The 22,195-nt window shown below is 33.0% G+C and overlaps 3 protein-coding genes across 4 annotated transcripts in view; 2 read left to right on the forward strand and 1 right to left on the reverse strand.

The window, feature by feature from the left end:
- LOC126890389 (uncharacterized) overlaps nucleotides 1-22,195 on the forward strand; it is a 161,235-nt gene that overhangs the window by 71,935 nt on the left and 67,105 nt on the right. The gene's annotated exons all lie outside the window — the stretch shown is intronic.
- LOC126890388 (uncharacterized) lies at nucleotides 2,272-5,688 on the forward strand. Its single transcript, XM_050659282.1, has 2 exons — nucleotides 2,272-2,503; nucleotides 3,189-5,688. The coding sequence occupies exon 2, from the start codon at nucleotides 3,208-3,210 to the stop codon at nucleotides 5,599-5,601; it is 2,394 nt and encodes a 797-aa protein (XP_050515239.1). The 5' UTR covers nucleotides 2,272-2,503; nucleotides 3,189-3,207; the 3' UTR covers nucleotides 5,602-5,688.
- Nucleotides 7,429-9,566, reverse strand: LOC126890390 (uncharacterized). The gene is made up of 2 exons (XM_050659285.1): nucleotides 9,426-9,566; nucleotides 7,429-8,463 (listed from the first exon to the last, which is right to left on the reverse strand). The coding sequence occupies exon 2, from the start codon at nucleotides 8,191-8,193 to the stop codon at nucleotides 7,642-7,644; it is 552 nt and encodes a 183-aa protein (XP_050515242.1). The 5' UTR covers nucleotides 8,194-8,463; nucleotides 9,426-9,566; the 3' UTR covers nucleotides 7,429-7,641.

The following is a 22,195-nucleotide window of genomic DNA, read 5'->3' on the forward strand; positions in this document are numbered from 1 at the left end:
CACAAAGCTGGAATCTGGGAGTTAGGATAGCGATTAGCACTCGACTCTAAATGAAGAAATAACTCAGGACAGAATACAGTGGCATTTGGGAGTCGGACAACGTCTTAAGACGATGTAAAACTGAATATATACATAAATATACAGTAGATGCACAAATAGATACAAGTAAATTAATGAACCCACATATAATACAACGCCTGCCAGATGAAATCAATAATTGATTAATGTATGCTAAGACCAAATTCTACAAAATACTGAAGCAGTAATACTGAAGCAAAAATAAAAGTCAAAAAGAAATTCTGACACCAACCAGATACAAAATGTTTAGATTTAATGAAGAAAGACATCAACTATCAACATAGAAACAAAGATAACCAGATGTACAAAAAAGTGTATAAACAAATAAAATACAAAATGAAGCAAACGAAAGAAGAAGAACGATTAAAAGAACAATTCCGCAGAAATAAAAAAATCTCTAAAACATACAAGAATGCTAAAGATTGCAGTGAATACAGAACAATATCATTAATAATAAGTAATGTTCTCAAATTATTCTTGAAAATAATACATGGTGGTATGAATAAAAAAAACTTTAAGATAAGAAGGCATAGAAAATCACAAATAACAAATATACAAACAAACACATATTTGGGAGATGTACCGACACCGACCGATAGAAAGGTTTAATAAATACCTGGTAATTGATTTCAGAAAATATGACTAAACAACAGAAATAAGGGCTAGGATAGAAATAGAAAGAAATGCAGTTGTAAATGTGAAAACAATTCTCTGCAATTAAGATTAGAACTCTGAGTAATAGCTGTGAAAGGTTAGGTGTTTTCGATACTACAATATGGACTTGAAAGCTGGATACTGGAATAAGAACACATAAGAAAGCTGCAGCCATTTGAAATGTCGTGTTACAGCACCACAATAGCATGGACACAGAGGAAAAGGAACACGGAAATGTTGCCAGGGATGGGCAAAGAATACGAAATAATAAACACAATAAAAATAAGAAAATTGAAATATCTGGGACCTTTATGAGTGGGCAGCAATATGAAATGTAAAAGATTGATAATACATGGAAATATAAAAGAGGAAGGAGTGTGGGAAGAAGGACAGTATCATGGTAGAAAAAATTAAAGAACCTCCAAGACCTCCAAAAGCTAATGAACAAGATAGTTGAGTATGGAGAATAAAATGGATTGTCAATAAACGTCAAGAAAACTAAATTTATGAGGATGAAATATACCCAAAATAATTATGAAAGCCTGACAGTTCACGGCAAAACTTTAGAACAAGTTGAAAACTACAACCATCTTGGCACAATAATGAATCACACAAACGATTACTCCAAATAAATCAAAGTTCGAATAGAGAAAGCACGAACAAACTTCAATAAAATTAGAAAGGTACTTTGCGCAAGAGAACTGAAATTAGACTTGAGAGTTAGGCTGGCAAGGTGTTATAATTCCTCGACTCTGCTTTACGGGATAGAAGCATGGGCACTTATCGCGTCGACTGCTAAAAAGTTGGAAGCATTTGAACTGTGGGTCTATAGAAGAAACCTAAAGATATCATGAATCGAGCATGTAACAAACAACGAAGTCATGACAAGAGTCAACAAAAGAATGGAAATATTGGAAACCATCAATACACGAAAGCTGAAATACCTGGGGCATGATATGCGTAATTAGGGATACAACATACTTCAATTAATTATACAAAGGAAAATCCAGGGCAAGAGAAGTGTAGGAAGGAGAAGAAGCTGATGGTTGAGGGAATGGTTCGAATGCACATCAATCGAACTATTCAGAGCAGCAGCATCTAAGATCAGAATAGAAATGATGATTGCCAACTTCTGTCGCGGAGATGGCACGTAAAGAAGAAGAAGTTTATTAAATAGAACTGAAAATAATTTTCGCCTTCAATATAAAATTTAGTTGTAATAATGTTTAAATTGCAAAGTCTGTATTGACGTTAGCGCTTTTTATTACAAAGTAATAATATCCTGTTTTAGATCAAATGTAAGCAAATAAACGCAAACATAAAAATAGTAAACAAGCAGTACATTAACCTAGATATTGCAAAAAAACTATGCGATAAGACGGGTAAGAAGTCTAGAAAAGAACAATGAATTGTAATATTTTCAGCGTATGACAGCAGTTTATAAAACTACGAGTATATAATTAATTATTGTAGAGTTACTTTATTAAAGTGCAGAAAAACAATTTTGCACTGCCGGCGTAATAAGAAATGAGTTAACGTAAAAGCACCGTATACCGTCCGGTCTCCCAATTCCGTCCGACAAAGAAATTGCGCTCTATACCTCAGAGTTTCGTCGCAATCAGACGGCCGAGTAGAATTTTTGATAGGTTATATCCCCACTCATTCTACTTTTAGCACGCAGACATTTTACGTTTACTGTTGTCAGTGCGATTCAGTTCATTGCAAGTGCATGTCTTGTTTTAAGCTATACTGATTCCAAAAAAACATAAAGGTAAGGAATACTTATTTTCCATATTTTATAGATACTACGTTTAACAGTTATGTTTTTACTTATTTATTAGAATCTTTCATATTTATTTATTGTAAATATACATATATTTTTGTAATTTTTTTCGAACAATAGATTTTATTACCGAAATTAAAGTGGACGGAATAGGGTAATGCAGAATATCAAGGGGTTCTTGATACCGTCCTAGCGGACGGTATTAGGGATTAACTCCTTCAGTTTCAAACGCTTTGTAAATATAAGTCTTAGTTAAATAATATAATCCGACATATTTTAACCATAATATATATTTTGCTCCGTTTAAAAACCTAAATACGACCTATTATAGGTACAACTCATTTTAAGAAAATTAGTGTCAACTATTAAGTGAATTCGAAAATTCAATTTAAAATTTAACCCAAGAATGATGCATTTATTACCTATTCTAGATTTAATGTGTAAGTTTGGTTTAGTTTTTATTTGTAAAAAATGTTTATGGTAGTTCTTCCTCTCAGTTTGTATTATCAAGTATGATAAAAATGACTATCTAATTAGTAAAACTCATTTAAAGGAATTGGACGGACACAGGAACCTTCTGTCCTATATCCGTCCATGGTGGACGGACAGAGCTACCTCAAACTCCTGTTACCGACCCCATAAAATAAAAACTAATAAAATATTTTTTTTTCAGTTTTTTATTATCTGCAACTATGGTATACAAAAAGCGGATGAAGTATCCCCGAGAGAATATCCAAAAAGCTATAGAAGATATTAATTTGAAACGTTTAAGTATTCGACAAGCCTCCAAAATATACAATGTGCCTAAAAGTACTTTGTTAGATACTATGAAAGAAAAGTACAAAACTCCGGGCAATATTGGAGGGCCAACAGTTTTGTCCAGTTCCGAAGAAGACTTGATTATAAAATGGATAATCGAAATGGGTAACGTGGGATTCCCGGTAACAAGATCTCAACTTGTTGATTCTGTTTCAAAACTAATTCAAAATTTGAAACGAAAAACCCCATTTAAAAATTACATACCTGGTAAAAAATGGTACAATGGTTTTCTCGCTCGTCATCCAGAAATTTCAAAACGTGTTCCACAATCACTATCTTCTTGTAGAGCCGCAGTTACGGAACAAAATATAAGAAATTGGTTTACCCAAGTTCGGGATTATATGACAAAAATGAATTTTTTACACATTCTTGAAAACCCCAAGAGAATATTCAATTGTGATGAAAGTGGTTTCTATTTATCCCCTCAAGAAAAACAAGTGTTGGTTAGAAAAGGTGCAAAAAAGGTATACAGTCGCATAGCTAATGACGAAAAAGAATGTCTTACAGTTTTGCTAACTGTTGGAGCTGATGGTTCTGTACCTCCGCCATTAGTTTTGTATCCCTACAAACGGTATGTGTCAGCTGCAATAATAACGAACATGCCAAACCAGTGGGGAGTTGGGCACTCTGAATCTGGTTGGATGACAAGTGAGACATTTTATGAATACGTTACAAATGTATTTTTTCCCTGGTTGGAAAAGAACAGTGTTCCACTCCCAGTGATATTGTTTCTGGATGGACACTCTTCCCACATCAATCTGCCTATTACTGAATTCTGCAAAGAAAAAGGTATTATTTTAACAGCATTTTACCCCAACGCAACTCACCGATTACAGCCGTTAGATGTTGGTGTTTTTTATCCCATTAAAAATAACTGGCGAAAAGATGTTCGATCTTGGCGTATGGAGAATAACGGAAGAAAACTTCAACGGGCTGAGTTTGCAAAACTCTTAGACAAAACTTTGAAGGCTACAGTCTGTACATCGATAATAAAAAGTGCATTTGAATCATGTGGACTCTTTCCGTTTAACGAAAATCGCATTGATTATTCAAAATTAATAAAACCAATAGAACAAAAAGATTCTGATGATAAAATAACTGAATCAACATCCACTACAACTGTTAATGTTTATGATTCTAAACTACTTCGAGAGGTAGAGATACGTTTAAAGCCAGAGGTTGTTAACCGTTTTAGGATTGCTGAATCAGCGGCCCAACTAGAAGAAAAATATGTAGCATTGTATGATTTCTGGAAGAGTCTTCATCCACAAAATGTCGATCATGATAAAACTTTGGAAAACAATTTGCCAATTAATGCTGCTAACGAGACCATTGTTGACATACACTTCGATGAAAACTTTTGGTTTTGCAATAATGATACAATTGAAGCTACAGTCAAAGCAGATGGAGCATTGGTCTTAATTCCTTCACAGAATAGCAATTCTAGTTCGCCAAAACCTGGTCCATCAGCATCCAAGAACAATGATTGTGAGAATATAGACTATTATTTAGCAGTAAGTTCACCCCAAGAAAAAACACCACCTAAGAACAAAATAGTAAACACAACTCCTTGTAATAGCCCATTAAAAGATGATTCAATAGGTATAGTTTATTCTGATCAAAAAAGACAAGTACAAAATCAAGAAAAAACCCCACTTAAGCAAATTACAACAACATCAGAGAATAATAGTAAATATCCAACACCTTTCAAAAAAGCACTATTTTGGCCGGAAAGTTCTGCAAAGAAAAAAAATAATAGCACAGAAGACACCAAGGAAAGGAAAAAACCAAAGATTTATCCTACAGTAGCTATAAGTGATGAATTTATGGAACATCAACGAAGACTCAAAAAAGAAAAAGAGGAAAAAGAAAATGAGAAATGTGAACGAATCCGAAAGAGGAAAGCAAAAACAGAGATTCAACAAGCAAAAAAGAAAAAGTGTCCTCCAAAACACACACCAGGCATAGATACTGGTAATAATAATACGGAAAACATAAATAAAAAGAATATAGAAATATATTCAAAGGACGATTTTGTGTTGGTTCAGTACGACAGTGAATATTTCCCTGGTGTAGTTCTGGAACGAAGCAATGATACTTTGAGAGTTAAAAGTATGACTATGAATGGAAAGTACTGGAAATGGCCAGATAGAGATGACATTTTAAATTATGACTTTGATGATGTAGTTTGTAAGATTGCGAGACCTTCACTCATAAATAAACGCGGCGCCTATGAAGTTCCAGAAATTGAAAACCTAAAAAAATGAAGTCTTTTTTTTTTATTATTTAATTCATTTGCAGTCATTAAGTTCGTTTCAAAACTTTGTACTTAAATAAAACTTATTTTTAAATTATTTGTTTTGTTTTTTGGCCATTTTTTTGCAAATTTATTTAAAAATTATTCATAATGGGTTTTTTTTGTCATAACTAAATAAATAGGACGGATAACGGTACTCTTGTGGACGGAATTGGGAAAAAATCATTAATGTGGACGGAAAACGGCTATTTGCGAAATTTTTGCATTTGGTTTCTTTAATAAGCAATTTTGTTGAAATGACTACTGTTATTATTATAAATTTGGCTCTAGTAAGAATTAATAATGCATAATAGCTTATAGACAGAATTACTTTAAATTTCAATGATTCGGAATTGATCTTTCAAACAATTTTATATATACCACTTATAACCGGTCGGAATTCGGTGCTCTTACGTTATCTTCCTTAAGAGGCTACATCAGCGAGTCATCAAGACGGAAAACGCGTTCCAATATTGCAGATTTAATTTTGAATATTTCATCGAGTTATTTGGCATACACATACATAATATGGTAAAAATGGCGGTACAAAGCACAATTTGAGAAATATGTTAGTACATATATGTGGAAGTTACTCTATAATTAAATAAAATATTACAAAAACGAGTCTGTATCGCCATTAAGAAGATCAAAAAAATACACTTTCTTCAAATTATCCTTTTTATTCTATTTATCCTAGATTTTGAGTCACATGGGAACTACTAAAATCGATTATCTATAATAATAAGAATCGAATTTAACTGACTGATTTGGCAACATTTAGCGCGCCTATGAGTACATATATATTATTAATCATAATATTGTGTTTTCCAATGCCTATGCAATCAATTTTAAATTTTCAACAAATCCCACGACTAGTTGAGGTTTTTATAAAACATATCTATTTTTTCTAGACCTGTGCCTCATAACACCAAATAAAAATTTTTTTTACAAAAATGCGCATAACTTTTTTTGGAGATAGCTGAAACTCTATTTATTTTTATTTTGTGTATTTTATCAAACACAATATTTCAAATTTTTTTCAAATTTTTTCCGTTCACTACCTCCTTCCTTCAAAATTTCGAAAAACTGTTTTTATGGGGTTTTTGGGGATTTTCTCGATTATTTAAAACAAGAATAAAAAACCGCTAAACGCCGTAAAAATGAGTGGCGCACACAATATTCCAGCTACAAAAGATCTGATATGAATCTTAAAGACGGGTCTCCACCAAAGGAAAATTGGCAACTTTCGTGTTGTCAACATGCGTTGGTGACAAAAGTTTCCGAAATATGTTCATGTTGCCAACAAAAATTGCAAACAAATGTTAAGAACCTTGTTTCTCTTTTTGGCGGTAACATCAAAGGAATGCGCGTGTTGTCGACATTTTAACGGCTTTGTGGGGACGGTCGCTCAGTTGGAAACATAAGTTGTAAACAGAAACATGTCTGTAGTAATAACGTGGACAAATGAACTTATTGATATCTTAATTGATTTATATCACACCCAAAGTGTACTATGGAATCCAAAAGACGTAAATTATAAAAATAAAAATAAGAAAAAGGATGCCTGGAAAACCATCAGTGATGTGATGGGGCTACACGAACTTGAAATACAAAGGAAAATAAAAAATTTGACGGCACAGTTTTTCAGAGAGAAGAAGAAATTAAAAGAAGAAAATAAATCGGGTTCAGCTACTTCTGATACCACAAAGTGGTTTGCGTACCAACGACTTCTATTTTTATCAGACAAAAATGAACCTAAGTTATGCCTTGAAAAGGGATTAAATGAAAAACATGTAAGTATGCAACAATATTGTATTTATTTTACGATTTATAAGCTATGAATAACTACGATTGAAAGAGGATCATAACGTATCATATTCTAGTAATTTAGCAGTTAGTAGAAAGTTAGTTAACTTCTAACTTAAAAAAAATAAAATAACTTCATAAAATTAATATTATTAATGCATTAATTAATTTTCTTGCTGTTTGTTTCGTTACTTTATATAATTTGTTAATAGTCATTTTGCCAAGGAATGTTCCCTTGTTCGGTCATAAAAAACTCTGCAAATTCTTGTCTCACATCTTTCGCAGCACTACTTGATTTCCGAGCTCTCTTATCGAAACTATGGAATGGCATATTGTTTTGCATCTCGTTCCTCCAAGCTCCAGAAATAATATTACCACTGTCTTTGTCTTCAGAATCGAAAGTTCCAGGTGGAGTGTAGGTGGTCCTTGATTTTTTTTTTCTTAAATAATTATGTAAACAAATACAAGCAGTCACAATTGTCTCCGCTTTCGTTGGTTCAAGTAACATTATTTTTCTGAAAACTCGAAATCGTGCAGATAATATTCCGAACACATTCTCTGATACCCTTCGCGCTCTTGATAGTCTATAATTAAATATTCTTCCCTGTGATCCTTTTTCTTGGGTACCTGGATAAGGTTTCATCAAATTTGGTGACAATGGAAAAGCATCGTCACCCAGAAAAACATAAGGAACAGCCATGGCTCTACCAGGAAGCTTTTCATTATTAGGTAGATTAAGTTTACATTCGGACAACATTCTTTTGAACTGGGTATTTTCTTAAACACCACCATCCGATATGCGTCCCTGGCAGCCAACATTCATATACAACACTTCGTAATTTGCATTAGCAACAATAAAAAGCACAATGCTAAAAAACGATTTGTAATTAAAGTAATCGCTTCCACTGTGTTCTGGTGATTGAATCATAATATGTTTTCCGTCCATAACTCCTGTACATTGTGGAAAATTCCATAGATTATTAAACTGTGTTGCCACTACTTTCCACTCTTCAGCAGTTCCAGGCATCTATAAAAAAATATATTTTTAGGATTCTGGGTCGGAAGAAGTTGAGGCAGAAATCTCCCAAAATCAAAATCTGTTACCAAATGAGGGAAATACAAGTAATACAATAGTCCCACCATCATCGGATTCAGAACCACTGAATTCACAACCAGGTCCGTCTACAGCGCCTTGTATTGGGAAAAAAACTAAATGTTCAAAAAGGAAGGTTTCAACTGGTGACCAAAGGCAAGAGGAAGCTTACAACGTATTGAAAGAACTTCAAGCTAAGAAAAATCTCCATAAATACAGTGCCTTTGGGGAGCATGTTGCAATGAAAATGGAAGCTTTAAAATCAAGTTATGCTCAAAATGTGGTGGAGCATGAAATATCAAATATTTTGTTTCAAGCAAGTATCGGAAAATATGACTATCCTGCTACTGGACATTCTGGACAAATGACTCCAATTTCAACACATTCATCAAGTTCCAGTTTTCCCATACATCCACCTCTTTCATCACCAGATGACACATCATCACTCACATCACACTACAATCAACTACTATCACCACAATATGTATCATCCCCTTCACCACAATACATACCACAAGTGACAGAATCTCAAACAGTACCTGAACTACGCTCGCCACAATATGCATTACCATCTTCATCACAATACATCCCACAACAAACACAGGATATACCACTCACAAATTCACAAACAGAACAGGAAACAAGTTTGGCTGCATCTAGTATTCTGCTGGAAGCTATAAATACTGCTAATATATTAGACTAATAATGTGTACCCCATGATGTTTCATATGATTTGCATTAAAATAGTTTCTTAAATAAAAACTTTCTAAATGCGTTTTCAGTTATTTTTGGAAACGAATCGAACCTGACCCCAGGGAACAAAAATTGAATATTTTACCAAACTTGCTCTGCTAAAGAAACCGTCAAAAATATTTATAATAATAGAATACACTTACTTTTATTTGATCGCCAAGAACTTCACATATTGCTATACATACTTCTGGTACAATTTTTGAAATCGCTTGCTTTGAAATCCTAAATAAATGCATTAATGAAGTGTAGGAATCTCCGGTAGCCAAAAATCTTAAAGTAATTAGTAGGCGTTCAGTAGCTTGTAGGCTTTTCCAAAATTAGTGTCATTTTTTGTAATTTTTGGTCCAACAAGATTGAGCAGCCACTCAAAATCGGAATCAGTCATACGGAGAAAGTTTCTTATTTGTCCGTCTTCAATACGTCCTGCTAACAAATCATCTTTTCTCAAAGCATTTATTAACTCAATTCCTCCATGTGTGTTTCTTCCTATGAGGCTTGGTCGTACCCAATATTTATGTTTTCGTTTCTTTTTTTTACTCAAAATAATAAATGATGCAGCTGCTAAGATAATATCGTCATCAATCGACCCCATTTTGTCAACACAATAGTCTTGATGGAGACTGCCAGTTGCCAACTAACATGTTTCCTAAATTATTGTTGACAACTTTATGTTTAGATGTGGACAACGATAAAAAACAAAAGTTGGTGACTTCGGAAGAGTTGCAAACACAAAAGTTGCCAACTTTTCAGTGGATACGCGCCTTAACGTGGCGTGAAAATGTATTTTCATTTTGATGCAAAACAAAATTCTAGTTTTATTTTAAAAGATTTTTCCATAATTGCTAAATTTGAAGTACCTAAACGCGCCACAAAAGAGTAACTTTGATACAGTTTGAATATTGAAACTCTTTTGTGGCGCGTTTACTTAAAATTTAGCAAATATTATGGAAAAATCTTTTAAAATAAAACTAGAATTTTGTTTTGCACCAAAATGAATAAACATTTTCGCGCCACGTAATATTCATATCAGAACTTTTGTAGCTGGAATATTGTATGCGCCACTCATTTTTACGGCATTTAGCGGTTTTTTATTCTTGTATCAGGAGTTTTTCAAAGTTATTTATAAATTAAATGTATGAAGTTGAATGCAATGTTCCTCTATTACACGTTAAGCTTTATAAATGGTCACCTTTGTTGCATTATCTCCCAAATGATCTAGTTTCCATCGAATGTACACTAGATTTTTTTCTATTCGAAATAGATTGAAAAAAAATATTGAGATGGCCGGTAAATGAAGTCGGATTGCCTGTTGCCAGATCAAATTTAGCGTCGTAACCACTACAACTACATAAACCATTTCGGGAATAATCGTTAATTGGATTATACTTTTGAAGCTTAATAACTTCTAAACGGCTTAACCGATTTTGATCAGTAAACATGAGTTTGAAACGTATTGAATAGTAGTATCTGATGGATCTAAGGTCAAGTATGATAACTGAAGCTAGTACAGGAATTATTGAGCTTGAGAAACCGTTTTCCCGACAGGAAATAGATTTGATCATAATTATGAAGCCTATAACTTAAAAATTCGAATTTTCCCGGATATGAGGTATACACCGTTAGATTAGTCTAGAGTCCTTCTACAAACACACAGTTATTGGCGCAATTCGTAGGTTGAAATTTTGAATAATTGTCGAAAAACCAAAACTTTCAAAGTTTAGTTTTTCAGTTTTTCGGCTATACTGAGCCGTGTGTATGTCTGATCCTGACGGCTTTAACACCATTTGAAAGCTTAACTCAACACTATTGATTTGATGTATTTGCCGTTTTCCTGTCTCTTTTTGATCCGAAGATATATACCCCCAAAAAATATGCCGTTTTGTACTTACCAAGTCCTATAGCTGGCTTATGGGTGATCAAAAGTCACAAACTATACCGGTTCTGAACCAGCCCTGACCCCCTCTTCAAACACAGAAAAAAAATTCAAATCGGTTTAACTTTTCCACACACATACATACATACATATCCACAAACATTTTCCCTTTTTGAAATAAGAATTAAGTCATATTTCTGAGCTCGGTAACTTTTGAATGGTATAACCGATTTTCAAAATTAAACATGCGTTGGAAGGGTAACGAACAGAACTATCAGAAGCCGCAAAGGCTGGACTTAAATTATTGAAGTTTTAGGGAGTTTTGGGGGGGACGAGAACGAAAAGTAGACCCTAAATAGGAAGGGCCGTAAAATTCACACCCTTGGACCAAAATGGATGGTTGACATATGAATGGGTGAGTCTTTTCCTGAACTTTAAGATGGGAGTTGGCCCAATTTTCAATTCAGTCAGATTTAGAAAATCGAAAATTTCGTGTATATATAGTGTCGCATGTAGGGGGATTTGGGTGTGCGCCACTGGCGAGAATTGCCGTTCTCTGGTAATAGATGAAATCAAGCTTTCTTATATGTTATATATAAATTAAAGTAACTGAGTTTTTTAGGACATTCAAAAATGGAAGAAACATGGTCAAACCTTAAAAAAAACCCTAAAAATAGCTTTTCGGATTTTTGAAGATGGCGAGCCCTACTGAAAAATCTGAAAAATACTAGAACTAATATAGTGTTTGATAAAATAAACAAAATAGAAAAAAAAAATAGATCTGCAGCTATCTCCAAAAAAGTTATACGCTTTTTTCCAAAACAAATTAAGGTTATGTACACTCAATTGTAGACTCTGACGGTACCTAAAATGATTAGCAAATTTTTTCTATACGGCTCTTAAACTAGTAAGTAGACGTCAAATGGAGTTTATAAATAACAATAAAGTAAGTTGTCTTCATTAAGCAAATGAAAAAAAAAACCATTTTATCGACTAATATAGAATTTTATACCCAATTACGGTACACTATGATGATATGGTACTAAAATTGTTACTTTAATTAATTGGACCATCGTTAATAAACTTTTTTATAATCACAATTTTATGATAATTCCTACCTGCCGCTTTCTAGCAGCATTTGCCGAGACGATCCCGTTGCACTTTGAGATAAAATCAAATATAAGTAAGTGTTAATATAAGTACTGTAATAAAACTCGAATAAATCATACAAATTTATTGCTATTTTATGTGAAGCTGTATATTTAAATTAAAATATGCTTTTAAATAAAGGGTTAGTATGTCTAATTTATTTTAATAAAGAGAAAGAAACGGAAACTTATACGCCTTGGCAAATGATGAGAATATGAATATAAATAAAGAAGTAATCGTGTTGAAAATGATTCAGAGCAATACGTACGAGCGACAGTTAAAGCTCCTCTTAAAATATATATTTCAAACAAGATTACGATTCTGTGATAAGTAGGCGTCTGTATCAGGCCATAAGAGTACTTGGGATTCCGGAAAAGATGATAAGACTAGTAAAAATGACCTTAATGAGCACCGACAATAGAGTAAGGATAGAAGAAAGCCAAACAGGAAAATTTGAAGTTAAAAGGGGATTATAGCAGGGAGATCCGCTGTCTACAGTACTCTTGAATTTCTTGTTGGAGGCAATATTGAGAGCGAGTGGAATGCGAACGAAAGGTATGACCTGTGATGACAACAGCATCAAAGCCAGAATCTAGCCTTTGCGGACGATGTAGTGCTAATGGCAATAACTGAATGGGAACTACTGAGGATTTTCAAACTCTTTGATGCGAAGTCTAAGCAGTATGGACTGATGATTAATGAGCAAAAAACGAAGTATATGGAAATGGGGCAGACCACATATATGAAGACACACAACTGAAGAATACCATAAACAACAAGAGTAAAGGTGCTTGAAAAAGGTGACGAAGTTTCAGTATCTAGGAGTTACTCTAACAAGTAAAGGGGAAGAACATCATGCAATTGAGAAGCGAATTTCAAGATAAAGGAAGAGTGTTGGAGCCTCACACAAACTACTAAGAGCAAAAAACATATCCAGAGAGGCAAAATTGAGACTAAAACTAATCATAATTGATCACTAATAGTGATCTACCCCACAGTTCTTTACATAAGCGAAGCATTGGTTATGAATAAAAAAGAAAATATGTTGAACATTTGCGAGCGGAGTGCCCTAAGGAAGATATTCGGGGGAGTAAAAGACATTTGGACACGACGAATAAATGCAGAGATCAGAGAGCTGTACCGGAAACCAGTAATAAGGCAAATCGTCAGAACAAAGAGACTTAGTTGGTTAGATCATCCTTATACGTCTGCAAATCATGATAATATATGAAAATATGAACAAAGAAAAATAATTATTTTTTTAATAGTTGTGCTAATGTTAAAGAACGTGATAAAAATAACTTATTTTCCGCAAATCGCAGGGAAATTTTGACATTCCTGTCAAAATTTCTTGAAGAAAAAGTCAGGACTTCCTTACTGTAAGGAAATGTCATTTCCTTACTGTAAGGAAATGATATTTCCGTACAGTTGTTAGTGTTCTACATAAATGATAAAAAACACATTGCTTATAAGGAATTATAAACATATAAATCTGTATGCATTTTCGTACTTTTCTCTTGATTTCTTTGGCAATAATTCTAATGAAGCAGTATTCACTGCCTCAACCAGCTCTGGAGGAGTCCCAGGAATGGAAATTTCATCATCACTTATCATTTTACTTTCGAGAACACCAGCAATTAAATTTATAAGCGTCAAGTTTGACAATTCAACCTCAATACGTTTCCATAGTAACCCAAGTAATTTTATTAGGAATTTCAAAGCACCATTTATTGGGAATAAAATTATCGCGTTTTTTTTTTTAAATCAATCAATATCTGTCGAATTTTAAACGATTTGCGGAAAAATAGTATCTTTACCTCGTAGGAAAAGCCACATTCCTGGACTCTGTGTTGCTAAGTCTCGGCTTGCGCCTCGACTTAGCAATCTTCACAGTCGTCCAGGAATGTTAAGCTTTTCCTACCCGGTAAACAATGTACTATTATTAACAAAATCTAAGTTAAGTTTTTACTATTTCATTATACTTACACACCAAAATGTTGGCTTTTTTGGTTTTAAAAATTTAACAAAAAACCACTTCTACTATATTTTGAAAATTGGTTAAAACCCAAAATCAGAACTCCAATTAGCTTGTTTCAGAATTCTATGTAGGTACCTATTTAGACAAATCTAAAAAAAAAATGTTATCAAAAACGAAAAATCACAATTTTTTAGAATAGATAAAATCTCTGTGATTTTTTTAATTCCAATTCAGAAAACCTGCCAGTCTAGACATAAGCGTAATTTATTCATTATATACTATAATAATTCAGTTCATTCAATTGAGTTCATCAACCATAATAATAATAATAATTATTATGTCTGTTAAAAATGTTAAATCACGAATAAAGTTATCATTGTAATTAAAAAGTGTATGGCTCAGAAATAATACGCTCTTCTTAACACCATAATAAGTACAATTAATAACACCATAATTGTATAAAAAAAGTATTTGCAGAAATAAATATTAGACACAGTTAGAATATAAAATGTACTGTACGTGCTAATTATAAAAAAAATATATTTCAAAATTAATATTTTTTATAAAGAATTTACAAGTACAAGAAAAAACTCTTAAATACTATTTCAACATAGAAGCAACACGACATAAATACCTTTAAATCCAAAATACACCATCTTCAAGAACAAATAGTATATAGAGAAAAGAAGTTAAAGTTAAACTTTGTTAAATTAATCTAAATTCAGTTTCTTATTAGAGTTCTTTATTGTGGCATAACTCTGATGATGGCTTTGTAAGCCGAAAGCGCTCAGCTGGGAATTTAAAAATAACTTTCTATATATTATCGGTTTACAACGTTTTTTGTCTTCCGATACCGGTTCGCCATTCCTCTCTGTCCGCACATTGATCTACTTGCAGACATCTTTCATCCATGGCTTTGTTTATTCCTGCCTGTCAAGTTTTACTCGGTCTACCTCTTCTTCTTCTACCTTGCGGTTTCCAGTTTTGTACTTGTTTTGGGATTCTGTCTTCGTGCATTCTTTGTACGTGACCAAACCATCGTAGTTGTATTTCGTTGATTTCGTCATTTATTGTATGTGTGACCTTCATTATTCCTCGTATCCGTTCATTGGTGACATGTTCTCTTCTTGATCTTCCTGCAGCTCTTCTCCAGAAATCCATTTCGGTGACCTCTAACATTCGTTTTGATTTTTCCTTCATAGGCCATACTTCGCAGCTGTATGTTATAATGCTTTTCACTACGGCGTTATATATCTTTTTCTTGTTTTGGTTGTTTATCTGCTTGTCCCAGAGTACTGAGTTTAGGAGCGTAATTGCTTTCCTGTCCTGAGTATTTCGTTCTTTAATGGCTCCGTCCAGCGTTCCATCATTCGTGATTTTCATACCCAGGTATTTATATTCGTTACATTGACTGATTGTTTCTCCCCCTTCTAGTATCAAGTCCTGCTGCGTTCCACCGATATTCATATATTTGGTTTTTCCTATGTTGATCTCTAGGCCCCATTTTCTGTATTCCTCTATTAGCTTTCTTGTCATGTAACATATATCATCGTAGTCTTGTGCTATTAGTATTTGGTCGTCTCCGAAACAAAAAGGATATAGTGTATGGTCATTTAGTGGGAGAACATGGTTCTTGCATTTCCGTTTCCAATTTTTAAGAGCTTGTTCCAAATATAATTTAAAAAGTGTTGGAGAGAGATCCTTGTTTGAGCCCTTTATTTGTCAGAAATCCTTCGGTGAGTTTGTTTCCTTGTTTAATTCTCGTGGTCGTATTTTTATAAAATTTTTTATTTATTTTTCTGATTTCTATGTCTATAATCAACTATTTTCAATGGGAAATAAGCCACAATTTTACCAAAAAAATGATTTTATTAACGTTTCGAAGCCCAAAAATTGTGGCTTATTTCCCATTGAAAATAGTTGATTATAAAAATGCCACAAGGAAATAGCTTCAGAACAATATTCTATGTTTATAATTATATTCTCCATTGTCTCACATAACTTTACCAAAGGTACAATGTCGTATGCCTTTCTCAGATCAATATATACGAAATGGATCTCTTGGTTAACCTTACACTTTAAAATTAACTTTACACTCTTAAAAATACGATTATTTCCCATTTTTCACTTGTCAGAAATTAGTATGATATAATTGATCCAAAAAACGGCATAACCCAGATATCCAATGTGAAAGTTTTCCATAAAAATTTGTTCTGTATGGTCCACATATTGTGGGGTGTTTGGAGGGGGGGGGAGAAGTCGGTAAATTAGTAGTTTTTTGTCAATATTCCTAAAACTATGCGGTTTACCGTGAACAATGTTTTACACAAAAATGTTCTACATTAAAATTCAAACAAAAAAAGTCCATGCACAATCCTTCTAAAACGAACCGTTCCAAAGTTACGGAGGTAGTATAGTACCTATAATTGGTCCAAAAAAAGGCCTAACCCCATTATCCAAAATAACACTTTCCAAAATAACAATATCCTCCAACACCAAATTATTCTATATGGTAATATACATAGTGTTTGTAAAAAGTTACACCATTTTGAGCATCGGGTTTGTAGGGTAGGGGGAGGGAAGAAGTCGGTAAATTAGTAGTTTTTTTAACATTTTCGTCAATATTTCTAAACCTAAGCGGTCTAGTGAACAATATTCTATACAAAATTGTTCTACATTACATTTGAAACGAAAAATGTCGTTTACAGAATTGTTCTGAAATCAATGGTTCTGGAGTTACGGAGGGTGCAAAGTGGAGGTTTTCCATATTTTTTTATATTGTTTGGGTAAATTATAATATTATTACTGAGGAAACTAATTTTTTTAAATTTTTTTAAATTTTAAAGTTTTCTAAATATAATTTGTTATTTCAATGGCCGGTGGTATGTTACCGATAAGCCGTTGAAGGAAGGTCAACCTCACTTTCAAGAGGCTTCTACAGTAGGGTGGTGCGAAAAAAGTCAAGTTGATAATTCCGTATCGTTATAGTGCGGAAAAGTTGGGATTGGTAATTACAAGAAAAACAAAAAAGAATTATTCAAATCGGACTTTATCTTCCGATCCCGCAACGGGCCTAAAGATTATGAAAAAAAAAATGAAATTTTATCTTTTTCAAAAATTTTTATTTATGCTCCATGTAGGTTTTATTTATCGCTATTGTAAAATTTATTTACAGTTTGTATAGTTGAGTAATAAAAAAAATAGTTTTACGCATTTAAGGAATATCTTCCGATGCCGCAAGGTCAATCAAAATCTATAAAAATTTGAAATTTTTGATGATTTTGATAAATTAAAAAATATTTAGTTATATAATTTTTCTGTTACATTATGAAGCTCTTCGCTTGTTTAGATATTGTATGACAATAGATATTGTATGACAACCCAGAACTCACAACGAGGTGGTGGTTGCACTTCTAGGTCCACTCACACCCTTCTCTCCAACCAACCAATGAGTGTGTGTTTTTTATATTACTTACAAATGTACATTTATTTTTGATCTGTTTGTGTCCAGCTTTTAAACGCCAACTTTGTATTGTGATTTGGTGGTAAAATCTGGCAGCATTTACCTTGATCTAAGTGTTGCCCTGATGAATCCATCTCTTGATTGGTATCCACGACCCACATACATTAGACGATGCAACCAACGTGACCAACTTTCCACACCGCTCGACCGCTTGCCACAGGTGGCATGAATAGTTTTGTACATTCCAGTCTGGCATGATGTAATGCAGGAACTTATATCTTCATTTGAAATTCTGCGAGGAACTGGTGGATAAGATAGTCTCGCTACGTTCCAGTCTATTATTTCAGTGTAGTCCTGTGCTTCAAAATTTAAAGTAGGATGAATGAAATTTCCAATACTTTAGCCCTTGGCTTTAGTCTATCCGGCGTTTAACGCTCTCCTTAGCCCTATCTCTCTAATGTGTTTCCTTTCTTCCTACTACTTGAATTTTTGAAGCACAGGACTAAACTAAAATAATAGACTGAAATGTTGCAAAACTATCTTCTCCATCACTTTTTCGAGAGTTTCAAATGAAGATATAAGTTATTGCATTATATCGGGCAAGATGCCAGACTGGAATGTACAAAACTATCCCTGCTACAGGCAAGCTGACGAGCGGTGCGTAGAGTTGGTCACGGAAGCATCGCCTAATATCTAATGTATGTGGGCCCCAATCAAGAGATGGATTCATCAGGGCAACACTTAAATCAAGGTCCATGCTGCCAGATTTTACCACCAAATCACAATACAAAGTTGGCGTTTAAAAGCTGGACACAAACAAATAAAAAAAATGTACATATATGTAAATAATGCAAAAAACACACACTTATTGGTTGGTGGGAGAGAAGGGTGTTAGTGGACCTACAAGTGCAACCACCACCTCGTTGTGAGTTCTGGGTTGTTTATATATTGTCATACAATATCTAAACAAGCGAAGAGCTTCACAATGTAACAGAAAAATGAGATAACTAAATGTTTTTTAATCTATCAAAATATTCAAAAATTTCATTTTTTTTTATAGATTTTGATTGACCTTGCGGGATCGGAAGATATTCGTTAAATGCGTAAAACTATTTTTTTTATTACCCAGCCATGAAAACTGTAAATAAATTTTACTATAGCGATAAATAAAACGTACATGGAGTTTATATAAAATGTTTTGAAAAAAAGGTAAAATTTCATTTTTTTCATAATCTTTAGGTCCGTTGCGGGATCGGAAGATAAAGTCCGATTTGAATAATTCTTTTTTTGCTTTTCTTGTAATTACCAATCGCAACTTTTCCGCACTATAGCGAGACGGAATTATCAACTTGACTTTTTTCGCACCACCCTATTCTACAAAATCACTGGTACGGAGAAACCCACACTGAACTTTCTATGGACAATCTCGCATGAATGTGGACCATTCAATATATGGACCACATGGAATAATTTGGTGTTGAAGGATATCTTTCACTTTGTATGTCTGGGCTTTAGTCTAGTTATATCATACTAAATGTGTACAAAAACATATCGGTCTTTTTAATATTTTTTTGTTTTCCATTTGGTGTTCTACTAGAAAATATTTCAAATGCAACAAACATAATCCACAGAAATCCACCAGTCAAAGGTGCTAAAATATAGTTTACTAATAAAATTTACTAAAATTGCATCGGTTTGTATTTTAATTATAATTGGAAAATAAGTCTGTTGTCTACATTTAAAACTATGTAAGAGTGAGTTATTATTTGTGCTATCACACAGAACAATGGTTGGTAGAAAGTCTTAACATTTGCTGTAAAGCAATTTATCTTTTTAACTTGACAATTTATTAGACTCGCTTATTTGCGGTGGAATCTTTAGTTATGTAATACTAACTATGGCAGATGTTACAAAATTTACATTTTTTAAACAAAGTTTGCGATTTAGAAGACAGATCAGTATTGCTATATATCAGGGGTCACCAATTAGTTTCCCTGAGGGTCAGTTTCAAAAACCTATGCCACTTCCGGGGTCCGGATTTATGCTGCCTTTGTCTGACTGTTCTAATTCGGTTTCTTTGTGAATTCTTGTTAAAAAATATCCCCTATAAACAAATCAGAAGGGTGCCGGACGAAATTTTTGTGCAGAAATTGTTTAATATATTTTTTAACAAATTCAAAATATCACCTTTTTCACGAGAAAATATGTTTTTAGCATTTTTGGGTCATCTTAAATAAAAAAAGAATGTGTGTGTACTTTGTACGCACGTAAGAAGATATTTTTCTATTATATAATAGGTAATTTAAACGAAGTAAATATACTTAAAAGGTTATTTGTACTTATTTTATTTAAAAATCAAACTAACTTTCTTATCTACCACTTTCAAAAAAGAAGAATATCTTCAAAAATTATATAATAATATACTTACAATCATAAAATCTATAAAAGAAAAATAAAAAAATAATAACTTGCTTGGGGCTTGAACCCACTTCACGTCTACCGCGCCGTACGAAAGTTGACGCCATTTCAAACTGCACCAAACTCTCGTATACGTCATGTGGGAATATACACAAACTAAACGTTTACACCATAAATTTATATGAATTTAATAAAATTATTAGTTTGATTTTTGTCGAAATAAAATAAAACAAAATATAGAGTAAGAAAACGATATATGAGATGAAGATTTGTAGAAAGTTTGTTCGTAATCAGATTATGTAAATGAAAGCATTGCCTACTAATAGGTAACTACATTATTTTGTTTACATTTTCCAAATAGATAGGTATTGAAACTATTAGGTATTTCCAACTGAACCATTTAGAATTACGTACCTGCGGCTTTTCAAAACTATTTAAAAAGTCACTATAATTATAAATTTGATTTTATTTCTGTCCACACATCAATAAAAACTAATATTATACAATATTTTTGTTTACCGATAACCTCCATATTGAACAATTATTGACAGATCATTGCAAAATTTCAACACCCAATCAGAGCCCGTATAACAACTAATACCATACTGTCGGTGTGCGCATGCGCGCGGATCAATCAAATTTTACCCTCAATTGATTCGCCGCTAAAGAAGAATATCTTCAAAAACATCTGTCATTTTATTAAAACTTAAGAGTTTTCAAGCATCGAAAATGCATATTTTCACATTTTTCAGATTTTAAATCGCTTATAGGTAACTCGAAAACTGTCAACTTTTCAGAAATCTGACAAGAGACCTTTATTGTTTATAATTACCCAAGAAACCTAAAAGTACATTTTACGAGGTAAAAAAGTAATTTTGAATTTGCTTAAAAAAATGTTTCACCCGGCACCCTTCTGATTTGTTTAAAGTTGACATTTTTTAACAGGAATCCGCAAAGAAATCGAGTCAAAAACATTTTTCATATGGAAGTGGCCTCAAACATAGACTAATTTGGACAGAAAAACTAATACTATCTGATTGTTTTTTGGTTACTGTATACTTTTCTGTAAGTTTTCCTGGTACAATACAGCGGCGGCTCGTGGGTCAATCTTCAGGGGGGTCATTTTGGTTTGAAAACTTCAAACTGTTGATTTTTTAAAGTATTTAAAAGATCTTTTAGCATTTATATTTTAGATAAAAAATACAGACTTAGATAAAACTCAATACTATTTACCCTAGTTTTCCGAAAATTAAATTTGTCTTTTTTTAGAGTAAATCTTTTAAAAAATATAGGAAAAATGGTATGAACAGGTTATTGACTGATATATAGATAGGAATATTTATAGTATAATAAATTGTAAATTTATTAAAACGAAACTTACTTTAAATATTTTTATATTTTAAGTCAATTCTTCTATCCTTTAGTTCTGCAAAATAGTCTATGACCTTCTCATTGAAATTTGGAATGCTCTTGACAAGCGTTTTCTCGATGCTCAGCATAGACAAGGCACTAAGTCTAGGTTGTCCCATCGTATTACGCAGGAATGTTTTTACTCTTTTTAAAGTAGAAAAACATCTCTCACTTTCCACGGTTGTCATAGGGAGTGTGCACAAAATATTTAATAACTTCACTGCTTCAGAAAATGTTTCAGACAAATTCATGTTAATAAAAAGCTGAAGTATGGCTACTGCACCAGCACTATTGCGAAAATCCTCACGACAATATAAGACTTCAAGTTCCGATTTTAGTTTGGAAATATTCACTGTGGGATAATTAGCCGTCACCATTTTTAAAATATTTTGCGGAAAGTTGGTAGTGTATGCTTCAAATTTCTCTATGTAGAATAACTGTGAAATCATGAGATGATCATTGAAACTAAACCTGTGATTTATTTCAGATATAATAATATCACAAATTTCAAGTGCAGTTCGTCGCTTTGGATCCTCTGCAGTAGTTTTTCTTTTTTTTGCTGTTGATGTGCTTGGTACTTCTGATTCCAAAATAGTATTTCTAATTATTTGGATATTGTTGT

Source organism: Diabrotica virgifera, chromosome 8, assembly GCF_917563875.1.
Source record: "Diabrotica virgifera virgifera chromosome 8, PGI_DIABVI_V3a".
Classification (NCBI taxonomy): domain Eukaryota; kingdom Metazoa; phylum Arthropoda; class Insecta; order Coleoptera; family Chrysomelidae; genus Diabrotica; species Diabrotica virgifera.

Bases quoted from the DNA above. Each gene is read 5' to 3' on its own strand.
- LOC126890388 (XM_050659282.1), top strand. From the start codon at position 3,208: ATGGTATACAAAAAGCGGATGAAGTATCCCCGAGAGAATATCCAAAAA.
- LOC126890390 (XM_050659285.1), bottom strand. From the start codon at position 8,193: ATGTTGTCCGAATGTAAACTTAATCTACCTAATAATGAAAAGCTTCCT.